This window comes from Ammospiza caudacuta, chromosome 1 (assembly GCF_027887145.1).
Source record: "Ammospiza caudacuta isolate bAmmCau1 chromosome 1, bAmmCau1.pri, whole genome shotgun sequence".
Taxonomy (NCBI): Eukaryota; Metazoa; Chordata; class Aves; order Passeriformes; family Passerellidae; genus Ammospiza; species Ammospiza caudacuta.
Window position 1 is genome coordinate 6,796,026 of NC_080593.1, and position 15,079 is coordinate 6,811,104.

General features: G+C 41.8%; 1 protein-coding gene across 1 annotated transcript in view; it reads right to left on the reverse strand.

The window, feature by feature from the left end:
* The window catches only part of RHEB (Ras homolog, mTORC1 binding), a 39,073-nt gene that overhangs the window by 2,258 nt on the left and 21,736 nt on the right, over window positions 1-15,079 (reverse strand). Inside the window, exons 3-7 of the mRNA XM_058801518.1 lie at window positions 11,445-11,512; window positions 8,271-8,353; window positions 4,084-4,140; window positions 3,936-3,983; window positions 3,334-3,415 (exon numbers count right to left, since the gene is read on the reverse strand). Coding sequence (XP_058657501.1) covers window positions 3,334-3,415; window positions 3,936-3,983; window positions 4,084-4,140; window positions 8,271-8,353; window positions 11,445-11,512 — 338 coding nt within the window. The remainder of the gene's footprint in view (window positions 1-3,333; window positions 3,416-3,935; window positions 3,984-4,083; window positions 4,141-8,270; window positions 8,354-11,444; window positions 11,513-15,079) is intronic.

Below are 15,079 nucleotides of genomic sequence, written 5' to 3' on the forward strand. Positions count from 1 at the left end.
TCAGTGGGAGCAGGACACAGCTCAGGAGGCAGATCCTGCACAGGCAGGGAGCTGGGAATGTGCTGCCAGGAGGCAGCAGGAAGGTGCAACCACCCAAATCCAGCCCACCAGATTTGCCAGAGTCACCCTTTGGCAGCTGATTTATTATTTCAAAGAAGAAACCCTCAGCTGCTCACACTACTGGTTTATCCTAGCACAGAACTGGGCACAGGAATTTGAATAATAGCCAGTTAAAAGAGGGTTGTTTCCCCCCATCCTTTGCCAGTTCAAACATGTCAGATCTCTGGATTCCAAACTACTCTGAAGCATTTACTAAGCAGAGCATCTTCTGAACTCCAAGATGAAGCTGCCCTTGAAAAAAGCAGCACAACCAAGAAACTGCTTTTTAAGAGAGCTCCATTTTGGTATGAAGCAAATTTTTTTCCTACTTCCTTGCTCCTTTTGTAATTTATCTAATGCATGCTGCATAACTGGATGGACACAATTTAGTTGCTTGTTACTTCCTAAATTCTTCCAGTAGAAGTTGGGTCCCAGCTTCACCTGGGTTTAAGACCACTTTGGATTCTGGTTGTATTTCCAAGAGTGATGTTATTGCACTGGGATTAAGATGAAGCACTCTACCACAGCCTAGGTGACACTGCATAGGGAATTCCACAAGAAAGGACTTGAAGTTCCTGAAGTTAGCAGTGCACCATGGCTGGTAATAATTAAGCAGCTTGAGAAGACATGACAGTACCAGCCCAGCAGTCATCTCAGAGAGGTCTGTTCCACTGTCAGGATTGCCTTCCCAAAGCCCAGGGATTTCCCTTGATGACTGATGTGCTGGTGATATGCAGGCTCCTCCCAAAGTCCTACCAGGTCACCCAGCTCTGCAGGAGCTGGCACATACTCAATTCTATCTGACCTTGAGAACTCCTGCCAGCCACTATCATTGATCATCAACAGAGCTTTAATCTTTGCCTCTCTCACTTTCCATCTACTCCAAGTCATGCCACTTCTGGGACATGTTATCTTTTGATAACTCTTGGCAGAATATGCATAGTTTGTTTAAGTTAATCTATAGAACTATTTTAATTGCCCAGTATAATTGAGTTATGCTCCTTGGACTCTCACAGATGCTCCAAAAACGATTTCTGGGGGGCTGGGGGGGGGCAAAGCAGGAACATAGAAAAGGGGGGAAAGAGTCTTTGCCATCAGGGACTCCCTCTCCTCACCACTGTGAAGAACATCATGTACACATCCCATCTCAGACCAGACACCAGAAATTGTTACATTTCTGCTCCAACTCCTCCAAGTACACATGGGCTTGGTTTCAGAGAGAATTGACAGATATACCCCCAGTCAAGAAGCTTTGACTCTCTGCTCAAGTTCCAAATCCCTCATCCAGTTTAGCTCATGCCTTAAGCATAAACCAACTTTCTGTTAAGCAAACAGAAGCTGAGGCACTTTTGGAAGGAGTTTGGAATTAATCTGAATAGTCAAGTTACATCTGCAGTACCAAGCCAGTACAGGTGATTATTTGGATGAACCTCAATGCACAAAGGGCCAACAGTCTTCTCTTTCCAGTAATGTTGGCTTACATAAGGTGAACACTCAGTACCAGGAAAATGACAACACAGCTTGTTACCAAATGCAAAACAAACCCTTTTCCCCCACCCCCAGACAAGACACAGCTTCAGAGGAAGAGAAGATGCCCTGTCCTGACAGAAGTCTATGTATCAGCTCTTTTGGTCCTGTCACATTGGGATTTGGAGGAGAAAACCCAAATGAGTTCAGAAGTGCTCCTGGTCCAGCTCACAGGGAGGGATGCTACAATGCCTGCTGTCTCCTCTTTCCCCAGCACCCCACAGCTCCAGACTCCACACTTGGCTCTCTAAACTCAATCTTCCACCTCTTCAGAGCTGGAGATGTGTGAGAAGACTGAGGCAGCTGTGCCAGTGTTGGGCTCCTCCACACTTTACTCCACACATCCCCAGCCTCAAAAGGAAACACCCAGAGAGCAGCAGGATGGTCACATGCTGCAGGCACCCATCTCAGAAGTGACATCTGATCTGCCAGACTTCTGAACATGGGCAAATTTACCAAGTGTATTATAGAGCAGGCATGGAGCAGGAATTGTGTTCAGGCACCTGCCCCTAACAACCTGCTGCTAAAGGCAGAGGGATGGAATTCACAGTGACCTGTGATCACTGTTCTGAAGGGTCCTGCAGAAAGAACTTTGACAGCCAGAATGTACAGGACTTCTGAATTCTTCTGGTGGGATTTGTACAGATTTTGAGTATCTGACATACAATTCCCATTTTGACTTCCCTGAAAGGTACCATGTTTGATATATAAACTCCAGCTGGCAGCTTAACTGAATACAGGAGCACAAATACATGGCAGTACAGGGGACATTGTCCCTGCAGCAAATTAACACACAGGGCATACCAAGCATCCTACAGAGCTTGTAGCTGATTTAAATACATAAACATGACTTTTTTCTTCTTGGTTCAAGAGCAATAAAAACTCCAGAAAATTTATCAGTAAGATATTCTTTTGCTGGATATGAATTGCTGTGGTGTTGCACATTGTGAACATATGCCAAATGAAAAAAAAAGCACAGGCAACAGCTTTGCCTAATCCAGAAGTTATTTAAAATAAAGAGGTGGAAAAAAAGATCAGACATTTTTAACAGGTTTATTCTTTACACTGTCAGTTTATTTGGTATGCATTTGAAGCTCTCCAGCATACAGAGAAGATATTGTGAAATTTCATGCTTCCATAATGCCAGTTTTGACAGGGTTAATCCAAGTCTTAGCCAGAAACAGAAATACTGATAAACTAACTCCAAGTGTTCCATATCAGGTGGCAAAATATAATCCAAGTTTTTCTTTCAGGGGAAAAAATCCAACTTTACTCAAGTAACTTGCAGAATTGTTGACCACAAACATCAGACAAAATGATTATTGCCCCATTAGAGAGACTGAGCCTGCCCAGCACCTTAAACATGAGGTTTATCCTCTTACACCAACCCACTGCTCTGGCAGCAGTGACTCCTGGTTGAGGTAACAGACCCTGTTCCACCCACCCTGTGGATGTGAGTTTTAATTTGTCACTAAGTGTTCTGACATGTGCATTGAAGCTGAACTTTCAGTTCTTCACTTCCTCCTCCCATTGACAGTTGCAGGGAAAAACTTGTGTACATAAAGCTGAGTGCAGACAGCCATTCTGCTTCCCTCTCCACAAAATATCTGTGCAGTGCATGCAAATATTTCAGCTTCCTTTATTTAGTGGAACTCTGAGTCATCCATTACACTGTTATTTGAATAAAGTGACTCTTAAATCCATTACCTGATTTTCTTTAGCAGAAGATTCCAAGAAAGCTGCGTTCCAGGATTCTGCTAAAGCTTTCCCTTCTTCATAGCTGATCACCCTGATCAGAGAAAGAAAAATATGTTTCTTATAACTTGCAGAAGAATTGGAATCTGATATATCAAGAAATACCTAAAGAGTACCAAAGCACTTAAGTGCACTGTAATAGGAATTCTTGTGAAGTCTGATCCAAAGCATTTGCTTTTGGCTGCTGTCAAATGCACTTCTGGGCCAGGTAAAACTGCTCTGTGACCCAGAAGAGCAGTTGTCCCAAAGCAATGCTTTGTTTTCACAATCTGTAATATCATCTGGTATTGCTGCTGTGACAAATACACTTCTGTTACTTACTTTGAAAAAACAGAGTGTTAAATGACTGTCCCTGGAATCTCACAGCAAAAGTCAACATTACAACAGAAGTTCATGGTTCGTAGTTCACATTCTGGACACAACTCCTTTGCCAGTAACTTATTTTAACCTACAATTTGATTTTAGCTCTGGAAAGCCAAGAACAAACCCAGTGTGTGCAGCCACAGGAATGCAGGCTGCTGCCTTGCATTTCTCACATTCTGGAGTTCACATACCGTTCCATATGCAGGTCTTTTTTATTTCCAACCAGCATAATGGGTATTCTGTGAAAGAAAGTTCAGAACTTCAGAACAGTTACAGTATACTGAACAAAGCACTAGCAACATGCCTGCAATGAAATGAGATGAAAGTGTCACTACTTACTGGACTTTTCCCACCATATCCAATAACTTGCCATGGATAACTTTTATCACTTCAAAACTGCAAAATAAAGGGATGAAGTCACACATGCACTCTGATGTTTATCCTCAATACCCAATACACAAGCAATTAAATGCACATGTAGGTTGTGTTTAAAACTTACTCTATGTATGCACAACTACACAGATGCTGAAAGTCTTACCCGTTTGTGCAACAACAGCAAACTGGTCCCAGCAGCAAGAGACCAGCCTGAGCCTACCCTTACACCTCCCCAGTTATGGTATTTGCAGAAATAAATAACATTACCCAGGACTGATGCAGCTAACACAGAATCACCCCAAGTCCCTCCCACCTCTCATCTGGTTTGTATCTGCAGTGAGAAATTTAACTGCTGCAGTCCAACAATCCTGGATGAGTATGTCAAATTAAAGCAAATTGGAAGAAAAAGTAATTAGTTAGGCAAGCTCCATCATTGTTTTGAACAAACATTTAGTTCATACATAATTACTAAGTTTTATTTATGTAAAAACAAAAGGAGCCAAAATTCTAATTTTCTGTGAAAAGTGATTAAAGTGATCTGCAAGATGGCACTGAAACAGTGATTATTCAAATACTCTTTGTCTGTTCCCCTACCACACAGGAGAAGTTTGGATGGCAGGACTGTAGGATATCAAATCAAAAACCTCACTAACAAAATCCACTGCATTTGACATTCAGTACTTCTGAGAACAAGCTATAAACAGGGTTGAAGAGCAGATGTTGCACTCCTCTGATTACACTATGGAAAAAATGCTGGTACGTGAAGTGCACAACTTGGATTTAAGAGAGGCAGAGGCTCAGGGATGAGACACAACTAGACAGCAGAAAAGGGACCAAAAACTTCCCAGTTTCCAAGGTTGCTAGCTACAGGCAGTGTCTTGACTTGCACTGCATTTCAATTACAATTGAAACCCTTAAAAATAGAGCAGCAATCAAACACACTTCCAGCTCAGAGCAATCAAAGACCTGGTGCCTAAAAACACCATTCAAAGCAGCAAAACTTCTCCCTTCTGGAACAATAAGCTCTACCACGTTTAAGATGGATATTCTGTCAAGCAGGTCAATTTGTCTGACTGCAGCAATAATATTTGAGGCTGTGTGGAACACAAAGCTTCCCCATGCTCAGCTAATAGTTTCAGTGTATCCTATCAAGAAAATGAGTTCTTTGTAAATAGAAGTGTGAGTTAGTCTGGCACAAATTGCTACTGGTAACTCAAGTAGGATACTACAAATTACACTGGGGAAAATGTGGAATCAATGAAAAATGTGAAATCAATGAAAGGATTTTAGGGACATAAGGAGCTTATGCTGAAAGAGTATTACTGAAATTCTAGTCTTGAGAACTCATCTTGGATGATGATAGCTATTAAGAAAATAAGAGTTAAATGGAGCTTGGCTGCGACAGAGTTGAGAGGCATCAGTACACACAGATCTACATGACCCTGCAAAATGAAAGAATAAAAATGGTACCAAAAACCTATGTGCTACAGACCACAAAAGTGTTTATCAGTCAGAAGCAACAAGAAAAATCCTAGCACCCTACCCACAGGCTAACTGAATCCCTGGGACAGTACAATCACTGCTTCCTTTCCCCAGTTAGGTGTGCTGCTTCCAGCTAAGCCAGAAAAACACCACAGCACAGCACCCTGGTCCTTGCCTGAGGCTCCCCTGTACAATGCTGCCAGGTGCTCTTGAACCTGGGCTCTCCATGGCCCCACTTTGGGTACCTATCTGCTTGTCTGAGATTGTTCACAACCTTCCTTTCTTAGTGAAAATACTACAAATAAAAAGCTGATCCTTGTTAACACACCAAGATGGAAGCCACAGGAGAAGTGCTACGTAAACTGCAACACAATTCTGACACAGAAACAAGTTGCTAAGAACTGCCAGGAATTAAATTGGCTCAACCAATTAATGTTCTAGAAAGCTTTCCAAATTAATAATGCTGAAAGGAGCAAGGACAAAAAAGGAGCAAGGACTGACCAATCCAAAAATAGCACCATCACATCAAGCTGTGAAACTGAGAGATTTGGAGACTGTAAGAGGTCCCTTCTAGTTCTGTCAAGCAAATGGGTTACAGCAAACAACTCAATGTGTGAAATACAAAAAAAAACCCATTACTAGCTGTCAGATAAATGTGTTACACAAAATCATGGAACCTAGCAAGATACAAAATTGGAATTTAATTAAGCTGAACTAGAGCAAAAGCCTTCCAGTAACCTTGCTGCTGAGAGCCTGGCAATATGAAAAATGTAGGGCATTAGCTTTCATTCAAGTCCTATTTAAACTTCCCACTGGAGGTTAGCAGGGAAGCTGATAACTTTAAAAAGAGCACTTCTGTTAAGTCTGCTGTCAAAGCTCTCACCCAGCTGGATCAATATTTGCATCAATATACACACTTTGACAGAAGTCAGAACAGATGAAGACTGTGATCCCATTGTCAGGGCAAGTCATCAAAGCTACAGAGTTACTGTGGAAGACCTTCCTATCACCTAAACACATTCTTGATACACAACATCAAGAATTGAACAAGACAGGATCATGGACACTGAAATTTTAAGGAAGAAACAACAATAACAACAAACTTGGAATAAACTGACCAAGAATAAATACTGATGAAAAGATTTTTGACCTACAGCCTTAACCTAGTCTGTCCTGTTTGTATTTTTACCATAACTTGGTGTAACTGATTGAATGCACCCAACGAAAACATGTTCATTCTTCACCTGGTGAGCTCAAGACATCATGAGGCAACAACTGGAGTGCCTGAGAAAGAACAAACCCTTTAGCTGCCAAACAGGGAACAGCACAGGTTGCAGAATCCCCTGAGGGATGTACACTGGTTTCAGTCAAAGGCAATTCTGTCCTCACAGCACTCATTTATCAGTGAACTTCTCTGTATTTGCTTTAGGAGTGAAGCATTGTCTACTCAGGCAGAGAATACTGACTCCTATTTCATACAAGTTACCCAGCACCAGCACTGAACCTCTCACAGAAAAGCTCAGACCCAGAGAGAGTTTGGTAGTTTAGTATCTCTAGACACACATAAAAGCCTAACACGTGCTTGCCCTTCTCTACTTCAGAACTGAAGATGAAAAGCAAGAATGAAGAACTGTGAAATCTGTTCAACATTAAAGACCTTGCAAGCAGCAGAAGTTTGTAACCAGACTGTATCCTTCCTTTGAGAAGGAAAAAGAGCCAACAGGCAAGTTGCTTTACCTGTATTTTATGATAGTCTATCAAAGAGCTGGAAATGACCGGTTTTGTTTGATTCAGAGAAAAATATATGAAACACTTCAGCACTTGTAAAAAGCTCATCAACTGCCTTGAAAATAGAAAGGAAGCATCAACTTCTCCTACTTGATGAGACTGAAAGGTCTAAGGTCTTAATCACTTTCTTCAAACAAAAATTTCAGAAAATACTCAGCTGACCTAATAAAGATGTTGTGCAATATTAGAAAACCAACAGCTACTCAAGGATAAGCAGTATTTAAACAAAGGAAGATGTCCAGAGGAAGGGAGAAAATAACAGAGGATGGCAAAGCCACACAGAGGCTGATGTGTCCTGCATGACTCCAGGTAAGATGGACTCTGGACAGGGAACAGCAAGGACAAGAGGGACACTCTGGGACAACCTCTAGGGAGGATTATTTGCTGCAGCATGCCAGGAGAGGGTTTACAGTCCAAAAGCCATCTATTACTGTTTATATGAGTATTTCTATGGTTAATTCAATACAAGAAGTCAAAGGAATCTCAGTACTATAAAAAGCCACAGAGCTGAAGGAGGGATCGAGCAACTACTTGGGTACTTCACCTAAATGTACAGTGCCTTCAGCTTTGTATTTATGTCTGCCTTTCTATCTGATGCAAGAGCAATGAACTCATTTCTGAAATTATCCTTTGTACTTCTTACACCTCAAAACAATGTAGTTTAACACTGTCTCATTTCTTACATGGTACCTTGCACATGAGTCTGCAAAGTGTCTGTGACATTTGGGTCCGAGGGGACATTTCTGAAAAAACATTAATATTCACTCCTACTATACTTATAAAGGAGAAAGACTAATTGAAATAATTACACAAAATACAGCAGAGGCAGTACCTAAACCCAGAAACTATTTAAAGAGAAGAACACAAACAGATTTTATTACCTTTTTATTGATGTGACTGAGTAAACAAGAATGTAGCCATTGATGTCTATGGAGTATGTCTGAGGAAATATGGAGTATTCATCCTGTGGAAGGAATATTGCAGTTAAATTAAGGGTGACACAGTCCAGACCTTGATGCCATTAGATTAACATCAGTTAAGTTGGTCACATCTCTAAGACATTTTGTATAGGAAGTACATTCAGAATTTTTTATCATAATGTCACAAGCAGCATCTTAACCAAACCTAGAGAAGGCTAAAAGTCTATCTGTATACCCTACAATTTAATCTAAAGCTTTTATGGTTTATTCCCTCTAAGACTATGGATGAGCTGAAGCTCTTCTCAATCCTCTTATCCTGCTTAATTATCTGTTTGTATTAGTACAAAACATCCACTCTGTCCCACCACTAATTAGCAATTATGCCTCTTATCTTGCTGGTGATACATTTCAAAATCTTAATTTCAACAGCTGACAACAGGATCTAGCAGTTTGTAATTTCAAATGACACTGATCACATCTAAATTACCAAAGGAATCTGGTAGGAAGTGAATAATTGTGGCTAACTTATGCTTATCAAATGCAAAAAGTACAGTTATTAGTTGCATTATGACAACTGTAAGTTTACATTATAGGACAAGTGTTTACATAAATAGAAAACCAGACAAAACCACCAGAAATTTACTCAGTGAATTTATTACCCCTCTAGAAAAGGGACTGACCAAATAGGCAAACAAACCAGACTGATATATTGCAAATAATGCAACACAAATACTATGAATCCAACGTTAAAAACCTGTTCCAACAAACATTCCCAGGAAACATTTCCATTTTGACAAGAGCCATACTTCCTAATGTATGAGTTCTCAAATTGTTAAACCTATGCTTTTGAAGATGTTAATTTTAGCTGAAGATCAAATAACCTCTCTGTTATTGTCATGGCTGAACAGATGGAGCAGAGCAATCACATAGCTTAAATCTAAGACACCCAAAAGGAATCAAACTTCCCTCACTGGCAGAAGAGGAAAAACTCTTTATAAATCAACTTCACAGATCCAGCCAAAAAAAGTTTGAAAGAATAACACTTGGCAAAAGCTGCCTTTATTTGCCTTTATTGCTACACACTGAGGGCAGCCCTCCCCCATGTTCTCTGAAATGCCAAAGTGCCACTCCAGCTGGACATGAAATCCCAAAGTCAATACTCAGAAGGGATCTGAGCTAAGTCTGTGTAAAAAAGGTGAAAGTGCCAATTCTGCAGTGGCTTGACTTTACCTGGAAATTCCCAGGACTGCCCCAGCTGGAATTTGGTGTTAGGTAAGATTTCCTTTTACCCCCCTCTTCTGTGACCCTGTATCAAGACCCATTTTGGACTGAACTGCACAAAGTTCAGTAAATAACCAGAAAAGTAAAGAGGCACACGACAGAGGATGAATACCAAGAAAAACAAGTGCCATAATCTCAACTGTTCCTAATTCATGACTTTATTTTTAGCTTGTTAGGAGATGGAAGGCAAGCTGCTATGCTCACTGAAACTCATGGGTCAAATTAAGAAGTCTGTCAAGTGATAAAACAACATTGCTACAACTTTTCAGGCCATAGCCAGGTTTTCAAAAGTATTTAACAAATCTGCAATACAATTCTTGCTGTGTTGTATGCACATGAGAACTCCCTATGGGCCATTTAACAAGACAGACTTGAGAAAGAAATCTGTCCAAGCCACGCCTTCCAAAACCCAACACCATCTCCCCCCTCTAAGCCTGTGTGCCAGAAATCAAAGTCCAAATCATTCCATTGAAGAATTAAATCTGAAAATAACCACAGGCTGGGAAAGAAGCTATTTAGGTTCCACAATACTGTATAACATGAAATCAATCCTCAGCACTAGAGGTATGTTAGTGGTGAGTCACACTGCCTTCCCAGAAGGCAACTTCCTCCTCCAAGAGGAATTTGTCTCTTATCACTACGTGACACAATCAGAGCTGTAATGCAAGTGCACTTACAATGGCACTGAGTGACACCTATGGGGCTGCTGCTGCTGCTCACACTGCTCAGCCTGCCCCTCTCACCCTCTGCTCTGCAGAGCATTCCCCACCCAGCAATGCTGTGCTCAGACACCTCTGAGTGATTACACATGCTGCTGATGAGCACCAAGGGCTGACACCTTATAAATACAGCATGGCTATTCCCCAGTGACACAGCTCTCTTCCAAGAAAGCAATCAAACATATCTAGAGAGTTACAACCCCTCTGAACATCCCAGCTAGGAGCAGGTATCCTTTAAAGCCTTAAGTACTGGCAGCATATTTTACAACACTAACATTGTTTAATACTACTCATAGCTTGGAAAAACCCAAAGGCATTGTATGAGATCATGGAAAACAAGAGCATGTAAGCAAAAAAAAAAAAAAAAAAAAAAAATTTAGGATAACAATACAGTCTAATTAGTGGTCCCTGATGAGTTTTTTCCCTCATATAGAGTCTCTCAACAGACACTGCACTCTGGTGCACGGGTTCAGCCAAGCAGCAGTGTGTAATGAACCCCTGGACCTGTAAATAATGAAGAGCTGCCCTTGCCAGAGCTCCCAGCAGGCTGCGGGACACGCTGCAGGGACATGTGCTCCCTGCTCCTCACCCCCTCCCTGTCATTACAGACACACACATGAACCACCACGTTAGAATGCAGCCAAACTGCAGCAGTTCATTGCTAACTCAGTGAGTACCACCTACATGATCTGTCTGCTCCCCATGACTGCTCCATGGATACAAGTCATGGTGGTGGAGCTGGAGCAGACAAATACTAAAAAGCCATGAAAAATTTCCCCATGATTTACTGAAGCACCCTTTTTCATCTGAAGCAAGACTGCTCATTTACTCTGTAAATATTACTCAAGCTACTGATGAACTTATGGACATCAGAGTTAAGGTAGTTTCCCCTCCCCTTTTTTAGGTACTCATTCAATAGATAGGGGGAAAAAGAACTCAACCCAGTAACAAAACACAAACCAAAGCCTTTAAATAAACACTACAGAAGAAGTTCTTCAGTGACTAAACAACAAGTCAGGATAATTTTAAGTTAACTTTCACCTCTGAATGCACAGTCACTACCAACTTAGCCTAACAGGAATATCAATACCTGCTGTCATAACTTAGGAGAAAGATTCAAAGAAAGGTAACTTACCTGGCCAGCAGTGTCAACCAGCTGAAGATGATATTCTTGGCCATTTACTGTGATCAGTTTTGTAAAAGCTACAACAAGAAATAAATAAACAGGTCAGAATTACACACAAGGAAGAGATCAGAAATCACTCCTTTGTGCTATCATCAGCCAAGGCAGGAAGTAAAGAACTCCAGTTACAGTTTCTAAGTAGCAATAAAAGGCTAATCAGATGCTGTACTTATAACTAGTCTATTGCAGGTAGCAAAATTCAGAAATTGAATTTCAGATTTCAGATGATTCTCACTCTGGATGCAGCAGCTTATTTCTTGCTCTCTTAAGTAAAAGAGGGAATAAGAGGAATAAAAAGGAGGATTTACATGCATTTCTACAAGATCCAGACAATCACTATTTGTGGTAACACAAGACACTTAAATTCAATTGGCATCAAAGCTAAGTTTGAGCTTATTATAGGGTCTTGTCCTTGGTTTCCAAACAGTTTAGCAAGATCAATTTCCTAAAAGTAAATACCATGAGTAAGTGACCTGGACTGAAAAAAGGAAAAATCTTTGGGGCTAAAACACACAGAACTTATGATTATAATGATGACAATTAGCTAAGTTCACCATGTTACTTTCACATTTGCTGCAGCTAGCAGCCCATGCAGTCCCCAGCACAAAGTACATTCAGTCTCTAGAAGTGATGAGAATTGCTGCTCTTCCTCAGAGTCATGAAATGCCAACACGCTGTGAGCCAAGGAATCCTACCCAGAGTTTGTGTTATGCAACTGCAAAAGCAAACAGTGCCACAGCTCCTGCAGGAGTAATGTCCCAAGCAGAGCACACAAACCTGGCTCTGGATGTCTCATGTGGCCTTTGAGACACACTCCAATCACCACTGCTGGACAGTGCTAACACACTGAGTAAAGTCTGTGTTATCCTCTAGTTGGGGTGGTTTCCCAACTAGTAGCAGTCCTCAGAAACCTCATCTGCCCCTGCAGTGATAAGAAACAGAGTGAGATGAACAGGTCACTCAGGTGAGCTGAGTTGGCCAAGAGCTTCCCAAAGCTGCACAGCTGAATGTTCCTAACCCTGCTGTGCAGTCCCTGCCCACGCCTGGAGTAGATGGAATTGGCCAGCTTTCCTCCTCCCAGCCCAAGCCTGCCCCTCTGTCAAGTCCCCACAATGTGAGCATTATCTTGAGTAAGTGGGCTGAAATAGCTGAAACTGGAGGTTTCAACCCACCTCATAAATCCAATCCTCGAAAAAAAGGAGCAATTCAAACAGCAAAGCCAACCTAACAATGTCTAAATCAACAGTGTCAAGTGTACCTATAGTTTCCATTACAAAATCAGCAAATGATATTTGAAATGGAGCCTCAAAGAGAGTTCCTGCCTTACCCTTGTTATCCCCTAAGAAAGCTGCTTTAGCACATGTGCTGCCACAAAACCAGTCTGGATGCTGCTGTGACTGCTGCCCACAACTAGAAGTTTTAGGTTATGAAACACAGATCCACAGTGGCTCTTTGCCTTGGATGAATGCTGTGATGGGGACAAACTGAGGCAGTGTTGCTATAGACAATATCCCTGCCTGGAGTCAGAGGGAAAACAGGCTCCTCTGGAGACACACTGCATTTACAGGTGTGCAGTAACAGCTCTCCAGTCTCCTGACACTGCACATACACATCAAAGCATCTGCACTCAAAGTAACTTCAAGGGCATCATGAAGTTAATATTTAAAAAGGGACAGACAGCAGTTTTTTCAGACTGTTCTAGAAGCCAGCAATGATGTCATTACCATCATTACAGAAAGAACAGTGTGACAGAGACAGGAGAAGGGGAACAGTGAAGGAGTCAGCACAGCCTGGTGAGGAGAGCTGCTAGTGCAGTGCAGAGCCTTGCAGCACCAAGCACAACCACTGTGTGAAGATAAATCTGTCTCAATGAAGTCACAACTAATGACTTCCATTTCTTTGCTGAAGCTTTTTAAAACCATTCCTAGTTAAGAATTTAATTTTGTGAAAAACCTGATCCCCTTGATCCAGCCAAAGTCTTCATTTCCAATTCCATCACCTATCATCCTAGGATTTCTGCTGTGCTTGTGCACAAGACAAACAACAATACAAACCACAATCCCTGCACAATTTGGCTCTTCCTTGGTAGGCCAAGGACACTTTTCAGCAGACTTGACCTCACATTAAATCATAATGTGAGCATCACCAAAACACTGCTCATTAACTGGAACATGGATTTTGGAACAGGACACTCTTTCACCTTGCAACATATAACTCCAGTGATCATCACTACCTGAAGATGAAGCACATTGCAATTAGACCAGCAGGAATGAATTTATTTGCATGTGCAGCTCCATGACAGCGGCTGTGGAAACAAGCCATTCTGCTAGGAAAAAAAAACCCAAACAAACAGTAACAGGCAAAGAAATGCAGCCCTTAGATCCATAGTGATACTGAAGGAAGGTACAAGGGTGCTGTAACACGATTGCCACAACATGGCTGGTAGCTAAATACAATCACCTCCCAAGCTTTCCTTGGTTACCACCTCCTGCATCTCTTTCTATTTGCCTGCATTCCAAAGTCAATGCCTGCCACTAATCCACCAGGACATCTTTCACAACACTGAGATGTGTGATGCAAGAGAGCTATTTTTAGTTTTCCTCAGAAGCCTCACTTGTACCCCTTAGAAGGCTGCTCACCAGTGGCTCCAGAGAAACACAGCTCACCCTTCCAGTGCAGTTGCCAAGGCATGGGCAGAAGTTTAGCCTTGAAGATTATCTATCAGACCCATCTAAACCTATACTAGTAGGGGTCCTCCAGCCCTTTGCCCCTTCCTAATATGCTTTTACTCACATTTGTATTAAAAAACATGGGATGGAGGCAGGAAGCATGGGGGAAGATGTTCCTTTCCTTAGGGAGCTAGTGAAGCGACGTAGGGAAGAAAGGAAGACACAGAGCTGTGAAACAGTGCTAGAAGGCCCTCAATAACTGCAACAAAAACAAAAAGCAGCCAGGCAGGCTTTGGGGGACGCATTTGAGACCTGGGCACTCAAGTAATTTTACTTGCAACACAAGACACCCCTGCAAAGATGATGTGGGTGGAGTTAAGTGCACATCTTCATTACCTGATCTTTCTGACCTATTTGAGTTTCAAATTCAGCTTCTAGTTTTCATTCCTGTAAAATTGTTGCACTTTAATTTGCACTGCTCTTGGTTGATGTGAGCTGATCTGCCTGCAGAGCCCCATCCAGCCCAGTGCCCACACAGACTCCCTGCACACACTCCTGCTCTCCAGGGATCTTTTTTCTCTTTCCAACACCCCTGCAAGCAGCAGCTCCACTCGTTTCTCAACCTGGCTGTCTCAGGAATAGCCATCCATTGAGATGTCACTCCTGTTGGGACATTCACACAGGGAAAGTCTCTTCCCAAAGCAATTATCTCTCACCTCCACTGCTGCCACAAAAGGATACAAGTTACTCTTCCTGACACACAAGTTTGGTAGAAGGAACAGAAATAAACTAACTTCTGGTGCTGATGTAATATAAGCAAAGGAAAATGTAGCAGAGAAGCTGTCCTAACCTTCATAAACAATAAAGAAAATCTGATGTACCTTATTTTCCTTTTATCACTTCCAAAGGCAGAGATTC